This window comes from Caloenas nicobarica, chromosome 14 (assembly GCF_036013445.1).
Source record: "Caloenas nicobarica isolate bCalNic1 chromosome 14, bCalNic1.hap1, whole genome shotgun sequence".
NCBI classification, from domain to species: Eukaryota; Metazoa; Chordata; class Aves; order Columbiformes; family Columbidae; genus Caloenas; species Caloenas nicobarica.
The window spans coordinates 7,412,279-7,432,195 of NC_088258.1; the positions used below are offsets into that span (position 1 = coordinate 7,412,279).

Sequence of the window (19,917 nt, forward strand, 5' to 3'; positions counted from 1 at the left end):
CGTTCATCTCCAAGACAAAAAAAACCCATCATGCCATTTTTAGTCTGAAAAGAGTTCAGAAAAAGCATTTTGCACCTCCTTGATTTTCCCCCCATAAAGTACAGTGAATTAATTACAGGTTTAAATCAAGTATTTGATTAAGTGTCTTCTGTGATCAGAGTGCTCAGTATCTTATTGAAACGACCTGTGGTTCTGAGTTACAGCTCATTTGCTCTGAAACCAGCTCAGGACAATGAACAGCAGGGAACAAAACGATTTTGCGCTTGCTTGCATCAGTTTAAAAATGGGGTAAAATCCATTGAACTAATCAGAGCTGAATCAGACCAAAAGGTTCAGTAAGCCTTCAAAAGTTTTATATACATCTTTTGAATGACATTTTGTGTCAGTTTTACTGTGCTTCTGTATTGTCAGATTGAAGGGATTAAAATACCTGAAAAATTCCTTCTAAAGGTCAAGAGAGAACAAGAAATAGATATCAATCAGAAAAACAAGCTGGTAAAGTCACTTTAATTTCCTGTTCAGAAAGTTTTATTCTGACTCTGAATATTGTTTGATATCACTAAATAACATGCTATGTACATATTTTTTTTCCTTAATCGAGTTAAATGTCTGCTAATGACCACAGGGAATGAAACAGGCCACAGCTGGCTGTATCATGCATATGCGATTGCTGCTTAGCTAGAATTTATGTCATTAGTTACAGTCATATTAAGCTATTTAAAACATATGTTAAAGATCTAATGATGAGCTGACATTAACGGGTCATTACAGCATACTTAAATCGTTTCCAAAGAATATTTGAATATGCCGCTGACATGCAAATAGGATACTTACAGAAAACAATCATACATAAGAATAGTACTGATTCGAAAGAAATACATCTTTCTACTAAAAGGACTATTTCTGAGTATGTACTTTTTCAAAATAGATACCAATTATCTCATTTTCTTATTACAATTTCAATTCCATAAGGCTGACAATGCATGGGGAAATTTTTATTGTGGCTACTCACGTTCCAAAGCTTAAATGCTAGAAAGGAGAACTGGCCTTCTGTGTGGAATAAATATAAGAACTTATTTTGATTTAGTCCCTCGACAGCAGTTTTGCTACCAAACATATGTGATTCTGTCAGCTACTAACCTGTCGAGTTCCCTCTAACCTGAGTTATTCTTGAGATGAAATTATTGCTTGAGATTCAGTACAAAGATGGACGCAACAAACATAATTATACCACAGGATGGGTTCACCACCAAAGTAAGAATATTCCCTTCATCTTTTCTGGCCATCAGAACAATACATGTTAAAAGTAAGCATCAGAACATAATCAGATTAATTTTAGTTCCAGTCAGTTCAGAGAGCATATATGACCAGTGATCACAGCCACACTCCTGCTCTGAACACCTCCCCAGAGCAAAGTTAGCAGGGAATCTTTAGAATCTCTAAGAAACAATTCCAAATTCACAACCCTGAGTACTCAAACACTGCTGTGCCCAAAATCCAGTGCTATTGATGAATACGATAAAACCGAAAGTTCTAAATAAAAACAATATAGCTGATATTAGCATGTTTCTTATAAACGCTTACAGTAGCATGTAGGCAACGGAGCATAAAGGTGTATTCATCAGGGTTTCAGTTTTGCAATTTATTAAGTATTCTGTCCTGATCAGACAAAACACTAGAGGACTCCTGCACACATTTAAATGTAAGAGCATCCTTAAGTAACTTGCAAAACTGAAACATCATTCAACCGTTCTTAATTCATGTTGTTTGCACACATCAGGATTAGTTCCAGCTAAGTCAGTAACGCAACACTAATCTTAACACAATGCAAGATCAAAAATTCCTGCTAAGAGAACAAGATATTTGTATTACAAGCTCAAGCAGACTTTTTTTCTGAGTGAATTTGAAAGTTTATGATTTATAGCAAGTATCTGGATACTTGTACATTAAGAACTGGATTTGCCTGTCAAGTTTCAAGCTTTTCTGTCACTGAGTAAAACACAATACTGAACTAGAACAGAGCAATACTACCAATCATTATGATTGATACATAAAATATTTCTAACACAACAGAAAGAAAAGCAGAACATGGTTCCGACTGCTGTATGCACTTGCAATATTCTCAAGATTTGGGAAAAACAATACAAAATTATAGTGGCAAAGGAAAACATGAAGATATAAAAATTATTTTCCATGCTATTGTTTTTATACTAGCATCTAATTTCAACAATAAAATAGGTTGGTTTTTTTCCTCAATAAACTCAACCTAATCTCGTAATGGTTCTGTAAGTATTACTTATACTACTCATTCCACAAATTTGAAGAAAGCATTTTTAATTCTTTTACTTTATAAGAGAGGTCAGTCCAACTATTCTCCATCTGTTAATATTTTATCTTATGTTGTCTCAATTATTTGTGGTCATTTTTATTTTAATGCAAATTAAGGATTCTTCCTGCTAGCTTCATTTCCCACTCAGGTATTCTTTAAAAACTGCTCTTTCTTGGTTTGTTTTTTTTCCTCCACTACTTCCCAACTGTATTATCAATCTCAAACTTTATTTTCCTTTTTTAAAATAGTCTACAGCACTAAAAATTTTTAAAATATTACATGAAAACTCTAAAAATTGTATATACCTGAAGAGTGCGAAAACTAATACCAAAGGTCAAGAAGAATGCAAGAGAACATGAAGTTCAGCAGACCTTTAAAACATTTACATCTGCTTACAAAGTAAAGAGACCTTTAGAAACATAGATTTTGAAATGTCGAGCATCTCCAAAATATGTTAAGTATTGTACCATTTTTAGACAATTCTGCCTACATTACCTATCCATATAGTTTCTTTCTGATATGTGTATTTCATTAATACTTACATTGCCATTTACTGAACTTAGCACACCAGTTGGAAACCAACACACTGAATCCCAGGTGAGCTCCAGAGGTCAATAACGTTCAGAGGAAACCAGACAAATGCTTTGCCCCTAATGGGAATAATACCCTCCCTGCTATACAATGTACTCCCAGCTTCTTTAGCAGGAGTCGGAAAAGGAAAAATCCTTTTCTACATCTTCCTTTAGACACCTGCTCCCTCAAATTTGAATGCCAGCCTGTTAAGGAGGAACATCGTTTTCATGCATTGGCATATGGTAACACAAAAGCAGTAGTACCCAGGCCCAGTCTGTTTCTGGAGTTGTAAAAAACTCTTCAAAGGACTTGGGAATAAACAGTGGGATTCTTCATCCCACACTCAGGCAAGCAGCTACCACACATTCCAGAAGGCTGTCTGTATGAGCAAACACTGCTTAGTTGTAACATAAATTGTAGACTTGGGCCCAAAATAATTCACTATACCTACAGGATAATGTTATAAATTGGATTATTATGGAAAGGTGATGAATACCATAAATACCAGAAGTCTACAAAGACTTTACCTAGGAGTATGAAGTCTCACAGAACTCCCTCTCTGCCCAGTATTTTAGCTCTGTCCAAGATAACGTCCTGAGTGCCCACTTTTCTCCCAGAAGTTGTAGTTCTAGAGGTACGAACACCTCCACGTGCTTGAATGAAAACATTTTTACAGCTCTCGAAACCTGATAACAACCTTCTCCCACACCAGAGTCCAACCTTGAGGGTTCTGTTCCAAGTCCAGTTTTTGTTATGTGCCTGCCATGATTTTATGGCTGCAATAAAGTGGGGGAAACAGAGGGAGAGACTGTGACCAAGAGAAGGATTTCTAATGCTTAAGGATGTTGATTACGCCTCAGGCGCTCAATACTTAGCACTGCATCCGAGTTTTAAATATCCAAGGTTATGAAATTCCCATAAAGTCCTTCAAGATAGTGCTGGTATTACATTATCAGAAAGATATTCCAACAAGCATACTTTAAATTAATCTCACAATCTCTAGAAGATTTATGGTCCACAAAAATTTATAGCTCACCCCAGTCTTCCTTCCCCATCACCCTGCCCATGGAGGCCTCGTAAGGCATTTCACGGAGGAAAGATCACCGCGGGCACTGTTTTATCGGTGTATATTTAAGAGAAACAGAAAACCTAAGCACGTAGCACGAAGCTTGGGTGGCATCCTGGACCAGGATTCAGCAGAAGGCCATTTCTGTCCTTGCCTGAGAGGCCCTGAGGAAACCCCCAAACTCCCCCTCATGTGGAAGGGAGAAAGGGACCTTCACTAGCACCGCTGGGGCTATGCTAATTAATTCTGACAAGACTAATTAATTAATTCTTACAGAGCCCTCAACTGCTGGGAGGAAAAGTTTACCTCCGGCTTCGCTGGGCACCCAACAGCAGAGCTGCCTCCTGACGAGGCCTCCACACGGCCCAGGCTGCGCTTCGGTACCGGGGGCCTCCGCGGGGCCACGGCCACCGGGGCCTCGGAGGGGAGAGGCAGGGGCTCCCGGGGCGGGGGGAGAGGCAGGGGCTCCCGGGGCGGGGGGAGAGGCAGGCAGGAGGAAACACCGCGAACAACGCGGGCGGTGCCGGCTCAAGTACAGTGGGTGAGTGAGGCGGTGCCGCCCGCCCAGCCAGTCCTGCCGCGTCAGGAGCCGCGGCCCCGCAGGCCCCGCCCCGGCGGCGCTCCCCGGCTGGTTCCACAAGTTTTTGACAGTTTCTTAGCGGCGGAGGGAGCAGGGGAGGCTGCTGCGGCGGGGCCGGGCTGGGGCCGAGGCACTCTGCGGAGGACGAAGCTCTTCCCCCCGGCCGCCTCCCCGCCGGCACCATGTCCCGGGACCCCGAGGAGGTGAACAAGCTGACGGAGAGCACTTACAAAGTGAGTACGGGCCGGGCCGGCGGGGCTGCCCGCAGCCGCCTCGCCCGAGGAGACGGCGGCCACCTTTGCCCCGCTGGCCGGCACCGGCGGCGGCTGCGGCGGGGGCTGTTGGCCGCCGCTCCGCACACGGGGGCCGGTGCGAGAGCTCAGGGCAGCCTCAGAGACCGAACTTTTTTTTTTGTCTTTTCCCCTTCTCTTTCCCTTCCTTGTGAGGGATCTCGCCCATCCCAGCGTGTCACAGACTCGTCAATAACGCGAGCGGGCCCGGGTGGAGCAGCGGGGCCCGGCTCCCCTCGCCGCCCCGCGGCCGCAGCGCTGGCTCTGCCCGCAGCCGACGGGGCTTCGCCGCGGCCCCCGGGCGGCACCGCCGCGGCCCCCGGGCGGCACCGCCGCGGCCCGGCCGCACGGGTTGGGCCGCTTGGCAGCTGGGAGCAACAGCTCCGGGACAGGCAGGCTTCACGGCTGGTTTCGCCCTCTCTAGCAGGCTCGTTTCTCCAGCGAGCCGTAATTCCCGCGGTGTGTTTTGATGATAAGGTGGTTTGGAGGTCTTGGTGCTTGTGGTCCTCTGCTTAAACCGTTTCTTCACACGGGCCAGAGCCTAAAAACGGCGTAACACAGAATTGAGTTGCGTGGCGGCATCCCGAGCTGGTAATCAGGTCTGTGATGGTACATCCCAGCACTGCCCACAAGCACCGACCGGTGAGGGTGCTCCAGTTTAGGTCAGAAGACTTTTAACCTTTCCAAAATGCCTCATTATTTGTAGAATTTAAAATGTTTTGCATATGGGCAGTATCCACTTGTTTTGAACCTTTTTTTCCTCTATAAACTCAGCCCTTCCAAAACACACCAATTCTAGTTGGGCAAAATTCCCCTAAGAATGGTACTTTTGGTTGAGTAGTGCTGTCTCTCTAATCTTGGTTCTGTACAGTGTGTTGAACAAGAGAAAGCACTTAAATTTGCGAATGCATTTAATCATGCAAATGAATTTAAAGCTGCAATGCATTCGCAGCTTCGAGCCCAAAAGAAGGCTTTCTGGGGGATTGTTTTATTTTACAATTTACTAAATCTTACTGGTTTACCATCAAATGTTTTCATATTTCTGATCATGTTATCATTTAAAGCTCTGTAAAAGCATTTTCTGGAGTATTTTGCTGTTAGTTTTGTTGTTCTCTAACACACTTAAGTCAGCTTTACCCCTTCAAGTAGTCCATTTATATCGACGTTGTATTTGATGTTTACTTTATTTGGACTTAGATATCAAATTCATGTAGAACTACACAAAAAAAACCCGAGACGACCTGACTATAAATTTTGTCCTCCAGAATCAGTGCAGGTCATCTTAAACGGTCTGGTGCTTTTTGGTATCAGTTACGTTCACAGCAAGGCCATAAGCAAACATAAATTCCTTTTTCCCAGAAGAGCAGCCTGTAAATACAGGCTCGCAGAAGAGAAACCTGGGAAGTTGACTGTTCAGGGCTGTTCCAACAAAGGAACGTCCTACCCTGTCATTGACTTCCAGAATGTAGCTAGAACAGTTTTACAGAGGAGGGGGAAGAAAATATCTTGTGTGTTTTAGTGGATAATAATATAAAATAGGCTTAAAAGGAAGGACAGACCTCTAAATAAACAAAACCTTCCCTGTTACTCAGTACTTATTTCCTGGGAAAGTTTACCTTTTTGTTTTTTAAACTAATTCAAAGGGATACTTAAGACTGAAACAACCAGCAAAAACACAGTAATGCACAGTTAATGTTGACAGTGTGATGAAATGTCTTCTCTGTGGGTATTTTGAGAGGTCTGGTATGTTGCATCACATAGCTGGTACTCACAGGCCTGGAAACCCTCCTGCCCTGCCCTCATTGCAAATGGAAACTTTAACCAGATAAGGTATAAAGGCTGCTTCAGATAGAGAATGGATTCTGGAGCTACTTTAAAGCAGTTATTTCTATATCGAAGTTAAAATCTCGGAAATACTTACGGGCAGAGAGCACTAGGCTGCGTATTCAGCACTTGCTGTGACTGTGATCGCGGTTCCCTCATCTAAAACAAATGAACACCTCTTTGTGCCATGCTCTCCTTTGCTTTAGAATGCTCATGGAACTTCTGCTCTTGATGTGTGCCATCCTAGCAATACAGTGCTTGAAACGCTATGCTGGAATGGATGAAATCAGGAGCAGTGTTTGTGTTTCTCTTACCAATAAGAAGAAAGGCTTGGTCTGGGGAAACCGATTCAGTATAGTGTAGTGATGGCATCTGTGTGCTTCAGGACTAAACACAGGTTTTTGACTTCTCAAAAAAAAAATCAATTTTTGAGTGACCTGGAAAAAAATAATAGAAAATGGAATTGAATATCTTGCTAGTCTGTTTTCCATTGCTTTTCTTTCTTACAGTGCTAATCCATTGGATTTATTAAATACATAGTAACCTGTGTTATCCAAAGCTTCAAAATATACTTACAGAAGTCATCGGGTTGCTACGTAATGCCCTCATATTTTTATGTTATTCACCCTTTTTGTTGGCAACAACATTGGAAAGTCAATACCTCAACGTTTTTTAGCTAACCTGACTAAATAAACAACATAATCCACAAATAATGTGCATGTGTGCAAACACAAAAATCAAGGCTGACATTTACTCTTTATGTAATACCTGAAGAGTCACTTCCATGCGTGATCGGAATGGCACGTGCAAAATGAATCCCAAGGGTGTGTGAGCCGATGACTAAAGAGGTCAGAGCCTCCCTTTGCCAGGGCCCTGCTGAGGGTTCACTGGTGTGACGCTGCCCTGCCCGGGACGTCCCGCAGCGATGTGGCACGCTGCCTGCGAGGGGACACCGCGACCCCCTCACACACACACCGTGTCAGCCAGGGACGTTGTTACATCTTGGTGTACAGCTCGTACAGATTCATTTTATCTGCTGTATATAGGGGAAAACCGTTTGGCATCCGGATGGTCCAAGGGAAAGGGGACAAAGCAGGGAAGTGCTGCGTTACAGACCTGTCCTTCTGTCCGTGTGGTCTCGGGCTGGGCAGGCGGCTCGCAAATCGCTCCTGTGGTTTGAGGTTTCCAGAGCTCTTCATAATAGCGTGATAGCTGTAATTCATCGGTGTTGGTAGTCTTGGATTTTAAAGATGTGTTTCTCTGCATTCAAGTAAATCTTACACAGAAATTTTGATAATCAACTGAAGAGTATGATTAGACTATTTTAAAAACAAACAAACAAAATCCCACAAAACCAAACCAAACAAACTAAACCCACAAAACTGTGTTCAGTGGAGCACTGTGTTCTCCTGAGGGGCATGCACTCTCTACAGGGGCACGTGAAATTATTTTGCTAGGCTACGTTGTTTTATCATGGAAATATATTTGATAAATTCAGTTTAAAGCCCTAACTACCATGTTTCCATGTTTTAAAAAGACTTGCAATTAGGTTAAACTACCGGACTTGTTTACCAAAATTAAAATGCACCTCTAGTCCTAGCACATGCTGCAGTAAGGCTATTGTTTTGCATCACTGAAATATAAAATTCCCCTCATGCAGGGAAAGAGGAGTTTTTGAGAGAGTTTGCGTGTGTATAAAGTCCAGTTCTATCTTGGTGCAAATTATGTATTTTGACCTTATTTAGAGTTATGGCTGCTGAGAGTCTCTCCTGAGTCATGTGTTCATAACCTGAAAAACTTTGTATTTGAAACACACTGATAGATGATGTATTAATATTTCTCTTAAAGAAGAAACGTTCCATCAAGCTGAATAATCATTAGTCATAAGAATTAGTCTTTTTGAATGAACACTGGCGTCCTGATTTAGCTTTATGTTGTTTTAGAACAGGTTTAACAGAATGGAAAAAAATAACTTAAAACTGAGATAGCTTAATGTGAGATGTCCTGAGGGCTTAATCATGCCCTTCTGAAAACTGCATTGTGGATTTCAAAAGCTAAAGGATATGAAATGCAATAATGCACAAAGTCCTCTCAAGTGGGTTCTCAGATACAGTGTAGCAACACTAAAGACTTTCCCCAAAAACTTAGTTTTGCTGTCTTCCAAATTAAGGAATAACAATTTAAACTAAATTATTAGCACTAGAGAAAGGTTAGCTATGAATAGCTATAGTGATGGTAATATGAGTTAATGTTAGACATCAAGATCTGCTTTTCTGTGCTAGTTTTATAATTTCAGATTTCTACCCAAATACGTTGTTACCTGCTCTTTCAAAAGTGCCTGCAGGATGTAAACTTGAAACTACAGGGAGTCTATGCATTGTTCAGTTGTATTCATACCTGCTGAGCTATTGTTCTGTGAGGTGTGTCTTTAAGTAAAAAGCAAAGCTGAGCATTTACAGGAAGGCACTTTTACAATGGCTGTCATTTGTTTTGAAGATTAACGTTGTTTATGTGACTATCAGGAACTGCGGAAAGTATAAGACCTATACCCGAGTGGAAATACACGGCTTGTTCCTCTGCAGTCTGCTCCTCACTGCCAGGCTGGGCAACTCCCGTCGGGTTTATGTGCGGAAAGGCACATAGCAACTTTCACACCAGATTACATGAGGATTTAATGACTCGAATGACCAAAATAGGTTTTTCTTATGCATTTTCTTGGAATGTCACTTTTGCCAACTCTAAAATTGTCTGCATAAAAAGATGTTTCCAGTTGCCTATTTGGAAAGTGTTTCGCTTTATTTCCATTCATCCTAAATAATAGAAAGCTGTAGGATCTGATCATGTGCCTCCTCTTCTTTTCTAGTTAATTATTCTGTTCATGAGAGGTAGTGTCACACTACACCAGATTGACAATTAGGGCGCTGAGTTTGTGTTCCTCACTGTACAGGCAAATGACGTGTTGTGAACTACTGCATATCTCCCAGTGTTTTTCTTACTTTGTCATGTCTATTGGGATTAAAACAAGAGTTTTATTCCCATGACTGTACAGCATGGCAGATAACTAGATTGTGATATATTTCTGAGACTTTTGACAATTTTAAATTAGTGGTTCTCTTGATCAGAAATTCTTTGTTCTTGTGTCTCTGCCTTTTTTTTAGAAGTTTTCAGGTCCGACTTTAAGAGATTACTTGCAGTTTTGCGCTGGTGTTCAGTCCCACTCATTTTCGTGATCTTTCCTTTAGACTGCAAATAAGGGAAACTATAAAACTGTGAGACATCATCTGAAAATAAATAGTTCTAAAAATAGACTTCTCAGTGGCTTTCTTTCCCCTGTAACTTCTGAAGTTGAAAAGAATATTCCGATCATTTTAACGGATCTGAAATGTCTTGGCAATATTGAAGGTATACCTGATCCCGAAGAGGGAGTTACCAGTGACAGTTCCCCTTTTTCAAAATGTTCTCTAGATTTTTCTTCCTGGACAGTGCTTCAAAGACAGCAACAGTGGTTAACTGTATAAAAAGAGCACTAGAAGGACAGCCAGGTTTTTGTTTGCTTTGAGAATCTAGTCTTCAGTAGAAATTTAAAAATACATACTATGCTTCTTGCTAGTGTTGAAGAGAGGAAAATAATCTAAGGATTATTTCATTAGATCATCTTGTTCGGGGGGGGAGAGGGAAAAGCAAAGTCTTTCTATCAAACAGAACCTCATAGTAGGAAAGCAGATGAGCCCGCACAGCGCTGGGAGGATCAGCTCACCGTACCCTGGCTTAAACCAGCCAGTTCCAAAGGGGAATTTCCATTGCGAAGGTTTTTGCTGCTTCTCGGGCGTTCACGTCTAGAGGCGGGTGCAGACACTTCTGCTAACAATCAACCACTGTGGCAGCGTGAAGACTGAAAACCTTCCAGAGACAGCGTGGTCTGATGGAGAAAAGATCCCTTAGTTGTATGCCTTCCAGCTGCTGAAGGCACCGAGCTATAAATTGTTTCTTCATCTTTCCCAGCGGTTTTACACACACACGGAGCAGATGTGATGTACTGGAGCTCTTCCACGGCGCTGTCTGTTTCAGCAGACCTGTTGTGTTTCCGCAGCGTGGTCTGTATGTGCTGTGCGTGAATACCTGATGCACATCAGGTCACCTGCTGAGCGGGAAGAGCTGTGGGGTCTGGCTGCGGAGCGGGGAGCTGCCCAGGGCGTTGTTGCTGGCTTTTGTTCATTTCCTCCTCAATGAAAACGACTCACACAGGTGCAATCACTGTTCTCTGTTTGAAATCTGGATTAGAAGATGTCACAAGAACTGGAATCTTAGCCCCTGAATCATTAAAAAAAAAAAATCAATATTTCAAGACCAATAGTTATCATGTTACCATTAGAATTTTGGGATAAGCAGCAGTAAGGGTTTTACCCTACAAGTTCTTGTTGTGAGGAGCAGGGTGAGCAGGGACAGGATCTGTCTTTCAAGAAAATTATTTTCGGCATAAGGTGACAATTCAAGGTGGCATTGGGATTCTTGCCAGCCATGCATATGCATGATTTCTACATCACGTACACCTTTCCTCTCCCTCGTATCCTTGGCATACAGGACTCTATATCCCAGCACAATCCCGTAATTCACCCTTTTTTTTTTTTTTCATTATGATTTGCTGATTCCATATATGCCAACAGACATCATCTTTAGTACTGCTGGGAAGAAATGGCAAGAAGTTGATATAGGAAGAGACAACTTAAGGCTTGGAACAGGAGCCTCACAGTCGCACGGCCTCAGCTCCACAGCAGCGATTAAGGAGCTGGGGCAGAGGAGGGATGTTCCCAGGCACTAGAGCCGGAAAATCCATCCCGTGAAGTTGTCAGAATAGCCCTTGGCATTGTTGGCTCAATGTGAAACATACTTTCCCAAATGATTTCTGGATGTGGTTTGTGAGTTAACACAAATCAAGGGCCCGGGGACAATAAGTAATTTGCTTGCAGTGATCGTGTTTGGGTGGGTAAGAGTTTAGTGGTATGGACCAGAAAACAATTCCAGTTGCATTTAATTTGTACAAATGGAGACGGTGGGGCTAGGTATTGTTGTTTGCTGTCTGGTTTTGATGTTGTACATGCTATACCTGTATCAGAACCTAATAGTGTTATATATATATTTAATATCTATATTTTTTACTCAATATGACTGTTAAAATTGGTGAAATCTGGAGTTAATTCTTTTCTTCACTTTTTAAATTGACTGGAATTCAGGTATAGCACTGTATTTGAAAAATAATAATAAAGTTCAGTCTGAATGACCTTGCCTGAAAATAAGACAAATTTGATGGTAGTTCTGTTCTTTCTGGGTCCATGTATATACTAAATATAAATATTTTCATTCTGTTAGCAGTATAACAGACAAAAGCTTGACACTATTTCACTTGTCCCGTGTCTTGTATTTCTTGTAAACAGAAAGTGTCTGTTTTGAATTCCTTCAACTTGAAAGTTCTGCCATGTGAACAGTATCTAGAAAGATGTCAGCTGTGCCATAAAAATATTGTCATAAAAATAGTAAGAATAACAGAATGGTGTCTTCAGGTATCTCATGATCTTCCTTTCATGACTATAAAATTTTACAGGGTAATGTCACAGCTATGGTTTTGTTAGGAAGACTCTGGGAAAAGAAGGTCTAGAATCTGCAAAAACTTTTAAGGAAAGATAGGGCTTGTATTAATGAGTATTTTCTTTCAAAAATAAATTTATAAAATTGTTCCTGAGACTTAGCAGCTGGTGTTATCTGAAATGGTATAATTTCTGGAAGAGACAGAAGAAAGGATTAGAACATTGTGGTTACTTAACTATTAAATGACGGCAAAAATGATATACGGCAAATTCTAGAATACTTGTTCAGAGTTGGTTATTTACATACGTACAAAGGGGGTTTTGTTAAACAAATGTGCTGTGTCCTTAATTCAGACAGCAATTCTACCTGAAGAAACCAAGAAATCAGCAAATAAGGGCAGCTCAGGGAGCTCTCTTTCCAACTTATGTAGCATTGTTTAAAAGTTAATTGCAATGTCCAGTATTTTGGACTACCACTATTTATGCTACATGTGTTCGAGACATCTTAAAGGGAGTAACTACTGCATTTATATCAGCATGTCAGCGTTTTTCCTTTTCAGTGCTCATAACAAGATAAAAGTAACTTTGGAATATTGATTTGAGGAGAGTTATTGTCTTTGAGCAGAAAGAGGGAAACCGAAGCTCTCCTGTGAGCAGGGGCATCTCAGGTGATTTTCCTTTTTGGAGTGGACAAAACTTCTCTCTTCTTCACCCCCCAACTTCAAACAAATTCAAATTTGGATTCATACTTCATGGCTTAACTTATTTTCTACTTTTTACAGACTTGAAACTTTTCTATATAATGGTGTAACTATTTTCTTGCACTATGAAACTACCAGTCACAATTCCTACCACTTCATCAGTTCACAGAATTTGCCGGGAATGAGAGTAGTCATGCTTGGAGCTGCTGGATTTCAGATTCTGGTTGTTTCAGCCAATAATTGTATTTAACAGCCAAAGCAGCCACAGTGGATTTTTTTTTTTCTCCTTCTCTTTAAATAAGGTCATAATTTTCACTTTCTTTCTAAAAGAACTACAGCTTCACACAATAAAATGCAGTATTTCAAAACTAAAAACAAATAAACAACAAAAATACCCAACTAATTTCCCTAAATGTTCTCTGAAACTTAGAAAAGGTGAATAAAGTGCTTAGCCTTCCCCTATTCAGATATGTGGTGAATTTATTTTCTTTTTTTCCTTTTCCCAGCATTATTATTTTTTTTCAGTGTGGGGTGGGGGGAAAGAACTCAAATCTTGATCCATTGTCAGAAAGTTCTTGTTATTGTCTGACTTTATAAAACAATTGGTGGATAAAGGTTTTTGTCTCGTTCTTATTTCACCATCACCTACTGTAACAGAAGGATCTGTGCAAACTTTGATCACATACTGGACATCCTTTTGTATTATAAACAGCCAGATTCCTTTTGACCCCTATTGAAATAATTTACCTTTTTTTTTCCTGTTTGTTGATCTGAAATGCTCCGTTTCTTCTCCCTTCCATCCTTTGCTCTTCTCTTCCTCCGAAGTCTGTATTTTTCATCCATCCACAGACTTTTCAGATATATGCTGTGCATACGAAACATAAAACTAGACTTAAGTGACACTGAGGTAGATGTTTTCACCCACTGTGGAATTGCCTTGGTCATAACACAAATTTTGTTTTCTGTTCACTAGAATGTTATGGAACAGTTCAATCCAGGACTGAGGAACTTAATAAATCTGGGGAAGAATTATGAAAAAGCTGTTAATGGTAAGTGCTAACATTAGAATGTTTAATTTTCATCTAAATATACATACTGGATGTTGGTTGAGTATAAGCTTAATTTTCAAGTTGAACTTTGGATATGTTTAATTAAGGGGAAAAAAACAAACAAACAAAAAAAGGCGCAAACACCCAACCATACCTACCTTCTCTCACTTTTTTTTTAGTGTCCTGCAGAAGTTGTGTCCCAAACACAGAGCCACTGCAAAATAAACTGAACAGGAAGTGTAAATAACACATATTAGAATAATAATATAAATGGAAAAATACAAAGTTATGTAAATTAAATGTGCTCTTTTTTTTCCCTGGAAATACCTTCCAAAGATATTTCACATTCTTAGACCTGTTCCTGCTCACCTGTACACATCACTACCCAAGTAATCCTGTGAACAGAACAACTTGAGTGAGGAAGAGTTGTGGGACAGCGTTAATTCTTTTTCTTATCCATACTAAACCCACTGGTATCCTTTTAATGGAGTCAAAATCGGAATGAATAAATCTGAATCTAAGGTCCGAGTCTCTCAAACTTTTTATAACGTGGTTGTTCACTTCCGTTATTGACTTCACAGTTACTATTGAAGAACGGGTTTCCAAGACTGGGCTCTGAATTCCCAAAGCTTCCATTGTGGGGCCTGTTGGAGCTTGCTCCATTTCACCCATGCAGACCTGTTGAGCTGCTTTGATACCATATTAAAGCAACGTAAAATCTCGCTCGTTTTGCCTCATTCAAGTCTGCAGCATATCTTTGCCTTACATGTACTGTAGTACTCGGGGAAATGTGATACTGCAGGAGCAGTGCATAGCCAAATAGACACTGAAATCTCTCTTAATGCAAATTTTACACCAGGTTTGAGAAAAAAATAAAACCAAAGCCTGCTGGAGATGAAAAGAGGGAAATGCAGGCTTATTTGCAGTAATGCCTAACCTGAGGAATTACACTGTGGTTACCTAATACTTAACCTTAGGGATTATAGGTAGCACCGGAAGTAATAACAAGTGTTTTCCTATTTGGCTGAAAAATTTTTATACCAGTTTCTGAGAATTCTACTTTTCATACACTTTACTGTTTATATGTTATGTTGTGCCTCTTCTCCTCTAATTCCGTTTGTCATCAGTTAATTCACAACATAACTGCACAGCGACACTAGAGAGGCTGATAGGTCTTTTAAGACCGGAATATCTAGCATGAATGCTTAATTTCAAGTGAATAAATGTTTACAGTGTTGCAACAGCTGTTGAGAAATTACATTAAAGTCATCTTTGAGCCCTCATAAATTCTTAATCTTTCCTCCATAAGTCCTGAGTGGTATAAATAGATCTGCCACAAGGAGTAAATACTCTGTTGCTAAACAAATACTTTGCAGCTTTCCAAACAAGTCAGAGTAGGCTGATAAAGAACAAAACCTACAAGAACTTCTGATAGGTTTATAATGTCTTTTTTCTACATTTTGAGGATAAAAGGTCAAAACTCCTTTTCTGCAGAAGTAGTTTACTAGCCCAAGTGCTGGTGAAGAGACTAGGTAAGTGGAGTTCTTGATTAGCAGAGGAGAAATTGCACTTTTTTTTTTTCCTTCTTTTTAATGCCTGTATTATGATAAAAGATTGACTTGGGGCTACACTGAGAAAACATTAGATAGGAAGAGTTGGAATGGCATAAAATTTTCACGTACAGGTGGCATACTGCTCTGTGAGCAGCACCAGTGTAGTTCTTGTGTTTGAATATAGAGCACCTAAGAGACCCAGTTTAGACAGAAATTAATCTTGTCTAATGCAACAGAGCCTCCAAAAGAATCTTTGTTTCATTTGGAAAAGTTTCAGGCTTCTCAGTGAACACACTGTTACGTAACCGAAGATGTCACCTTTGCTAGTAAAAACCATAAAATACTGTAATTGGTAATTGCCATCTGCCCCGAGAAAAAAGTATTCTCAAGGCAACAGAGAGTCTGCCTGGCTTCCACTTTAGGTTGAAAATGTACGACTACAAAAAAAATTATGAAAACATACTTCAATAAGTGTTTTTCAGTGCCTTTTACAATGAAACCTTCCCAGTGTGGCCTGGCTATTTCTTTTCTTTGTGGTGTGCAGATCAGTCCTAGGTGCTGTGAAGATGCGACGCGACCATTGTGTGCATCTGTTAAACAACACACAGAACCTGTGTCTCACTCCGGCCTCCCTGCTATTTGAATCTTGATGTTTTCGTGTTCGTTCCAGCAAAACTGGCTTTGCTGTTTAAATCAGCTATAACCAGGAAATGATTAACTGAGAATAACTGAAATCTCAGTGATATATATTAAGAGCTTGTTGGTTCCTGTAAAACTGGAACCGAATTATTAATAAAAAGGGGAGAACTGTCATGGGAGGAAAAAATAGATGAGCAGCCAAGTGTTAACGGGGTCTGTCTGGTTGGTTGGGAATGTTAAACCTTCAGGTTTGTTCTTAAACTGTATCTGCACCTGTTGCCTGAGGCTTTTACTGCTTAAAGTACTTGGAATACAGATTTCTCTGCCGCTCCGAGTTCCGTGACAAAGACAGAAGTAGGCACTTTCCTGGAGCGTCAAAATAACTCTGTGCACAAATTGTATATATCGATGGTAATTTTCCATGTCTGTCTCAGAAACCAGAGATCTTCCACCATTTAAGCTCGCTAAGTTGCTGAACAATGTAATTTATAATTACAGGAACACTGATGGTATGTTGAAAATTTAGAAAATAATGCCGAATGGGTTATCTCCATAGCCTCAGCATTGTCTTTCAGAGAATTAATGTTTGAAGTTTTAGCATTAAAGCTCCTTAAAGTGGAAAAGTTGCTGTTTATATGTAGGATCTTTTGATAGAAAATTATTGTTTTGACAAGAAATCGTATTTGTCATTGCAGTATATGACTGTGCAGTGTTATCCATAACAGTAGTTTTTAGGTGTGGCTGTATCTGATGTATCAAACCTTTCACATTTCACTTTTCTTTTAAATATATCGCACGTGGCGCACTGTATTTCATCATCGCTTTTTTTGAAGCGAGTTACTCCTTCATCTAACTTAAACAGTAAACGCTGATGTGCTGTTGAAGGACTCTGTGTCTCATGGCAGGAGCAGTTTCAGCTCAGGGCTCTGGCCGGTCAGTGCAGGGCAGAGACCTTGGTGTTGCCAGTGAGTTTGGGGTTGCATTTTGCTTTTTTCCAGCAGTTTTCTCTGTACCGAGGAGTTTTGTTATGTCCTGTCCAATGGCTCATGGCTAAACCTGCCTGCTGGATGCTGATCGCTCCTGGATATGCTTGAGAGTTGGAATTAAATAACAGGCTGACAATTCATTGGTATATTCTGGTGTTCTGCCTTTGTCACCTGGTTTCACAAATTAACAGGTAGCACAGGGACTTGAGTAACTTTCTCTGGTAGCATGATTTTCTTATTGCCATATACCCCTCTCTTACTATGTGCTCTGGATAACCAGATTTCATAGGATATAGATTAATGGAAATGGAAAATACTTGGATTTTTTTTTTTAAACAACTTTTTTTTTTCTCTCCCCCCTCAGCTATGCTAGTGGCTGGAAGAGCATATTATGATAGCCTTGCAAAGATTGGGGATATATCAGCTGATTCTCCAGTTTCTAAAGAATTAGGTAAGTGAAATCTTATTTTTCAAAATTACTTCAAAATATAAACTTCATTTATTTTCCTGCTGGCAGTTCACAAAACTAATGTGGAGAAGGATTGGAAAAAGTGGTTTACTCTTAAATAACACAGAGATGGAAGGGATTAGATACCTTTAAGGCATATTATTTCTCAAGATGTAACGTTTTGACTAAATCACCTTTTTTTAAACTTTTGTGGATATATTTCTGCCTATGCATTCAAAATTGGGTATTTTTTAACTTCACATAATAAATAAATATGGAAAAATGTGTAGCGTGATTTTTAGTAGAGAGATGAATGTTGAATGATTTCTGTAAGAGAATATTCGTGTGAGGAGTCCTAGTGTGTGACAGCAGTTCTAAACTAGAATGATGTTCTGGGTGAGTTCCTTTGTGAAGAGTTTAGTTCTACTTCACTTGTTTTGATCAAATATATCACTAAAAGTTCTGTGCATTATATTGCTTTTCTAGTTGAGCTTTTGAAAGAGAAAATGTAGAATCAAAGATGTAGAATGTTTACATTAATGTAAAATTAAGTTCTGTACTTTCCTGAAAATAACTACTGAATTTTTAAAAGATTGTCGTCAGCACTTTAATTTGTTCTCCTTTGGCTAACGTTGAAATGATAATGCCCAGTCTACAAAAATGAAGGTGTCATCAAAGTATTTGTAATATTTCTGACAAAAGTTTCTAACATCACTACAAAATGAAGAAGTAGAAACTGTACTGCAAAGAGGAAACATTTCTTTAAAGCTTTCATTTGCTTTTTGACAAAAATAACTTGATAAAGTGTCTTGTCTCTGAACTTTTGCTTATGGGCAATGGAAGATTCTTTCTATGATGTAACATGCATCTGCTCCGGTGGCTCACAATAGTACATTAATTCAGCTGATTAAAAAGGTTGTTTTTAGTAAATGCTTTTTTAATGATTCTGCTGAAGCAGAATTGAGGGGAAAGACCACTGGTTTCTATGCACCTGCATACACGGGTATGATTTGTTCTGAGAGCACCTCGGGGTGAGTGTTCACATTCTGTGTTGAAGGTTGGGAGCGGCAGAACAGCAAACAGTCCAAAGCAAACAGCCCGAACGCCGCCGCTTGCTGTGTTTGCTTTGCAAGTTGTTTACAGGAAGCAGAGTTGCTGGTTTCAAGCTATAGAACAAAAGTATGAGCAAGTTAAAAGTAATAACTGTGCAGAGTCTTATAAAAATATCCACGAATGCACAATTACAATTTTTGCAATCAAGCAGTTGGTCAAGTGCATGGAAATAATCTATTTATTGAACTTCGTATGACTGTGGGATATTATCTGCTCGTTTGAAAATATCACTGGGTAGTCTCGAGCTAAATTCCGAAAATAACTGCTTTTCTCTATTATTGGGGACAATACAGAATTATGATTGAAAATATATTTTTGTGTAACTATTAATTCTTCCCTGCAATTATAAACCTTTTTCTTGATATTGTATTGAGAAAACATGGCTTTCTTCAGGGTCAGGCCTCTAACACTGCTTCTGTTCATCTTCTACTTAAACTGTTACAGCAGAAAAATATTTTCTTAAGGAAAACAGCAACTCTGGATTTCTCCCAGCGTACTCACCAACAGAATACCTAATTTAGAGATAAGAGAAGGCAATGAACATGGGAAAAGGCAGGATAATGTGGTTAGGACTCTGTGACAGATCATTTGCATTTTCTTGAAAAAGTCTGAGTAGTTCCGAAGCTGCACTACGATACTGAACTACTTAGCAAAGAAATACGATATACCCCAGATGTCTTGAAAAGTATCTTTGCTTGGAAAGAAAAAAATAATTTACTACACCTTCCAGTATTTTCAAAGTATGAAGATGTGTGCTGAACAGAATTGGCTGTGTAAAGACCAGATCAAACTGTGCTGGGATTTGCTCCTCTGTGGACTCGGTTACCCGGGGCAGGTACCGCCGGCCCAGCCCACTGTGAACTGCCCCTTCTGGGAGCTCCTTCAGATTTACCAGAAAAACCCGGCGCTGTCAGGCATCGTACGGCTCTGATTTTTGCCAGAACAGAGGTCAGCAGTCATCCGTTCAGTTTTGTGATATGCCTGTGAACCGCTTTTCTGGAATGTTCTCTTGAGCGTCGAGTGAGTTGACACACTGGCTTGTTTTATAACAGCAACAGTCGAGAGGTGACTGGCAAAGAAGCAGAGGAGCAATTTCTATAATTTTACGTGCGTGTGTGTGTGTTATGTGTATCCAAGTCTGCTTAGAATATTTCTGTAGCTTTTTACCTTTCCCTTGTTTCAAA

The 19,917-nt window shown here is 40.0% G+C and overlaps 1 protein-coding gene across 1 annotated transcript in view; it reads left to right on the forward strand.

Moving 5' to 3' along the window:
* The first annotated feature begins 4,569 nt into the window (after positions 1–4,569).
* The window catches only part of BAIAP2L1 (BAR/IMD domain containing adaptor protein 2 like 1), a 38,964-nt gene continuing 23,616 nt past the window's right edge, over positions 4,570–19,917 (forward strand). Inside the window, exons 1-3 of the mRNA XM_065644889.1 lie at positions 4,570–4,781; positions 13,919–13,994; positions 17,537–17,623. Of these exons, the coding sequence (XP_065500961.1) occupies positions 4,731–4,781; positions 13,919–13,994; positions 17,537–17,623 (214 nt within the window). The 5' untranslated portion in view covers positions 4,570–4,730. The remainder of the gene's footprint in view (positions 4,782–13,918; positions 13,995–17,536; positions 17,624–19,917) is intronic.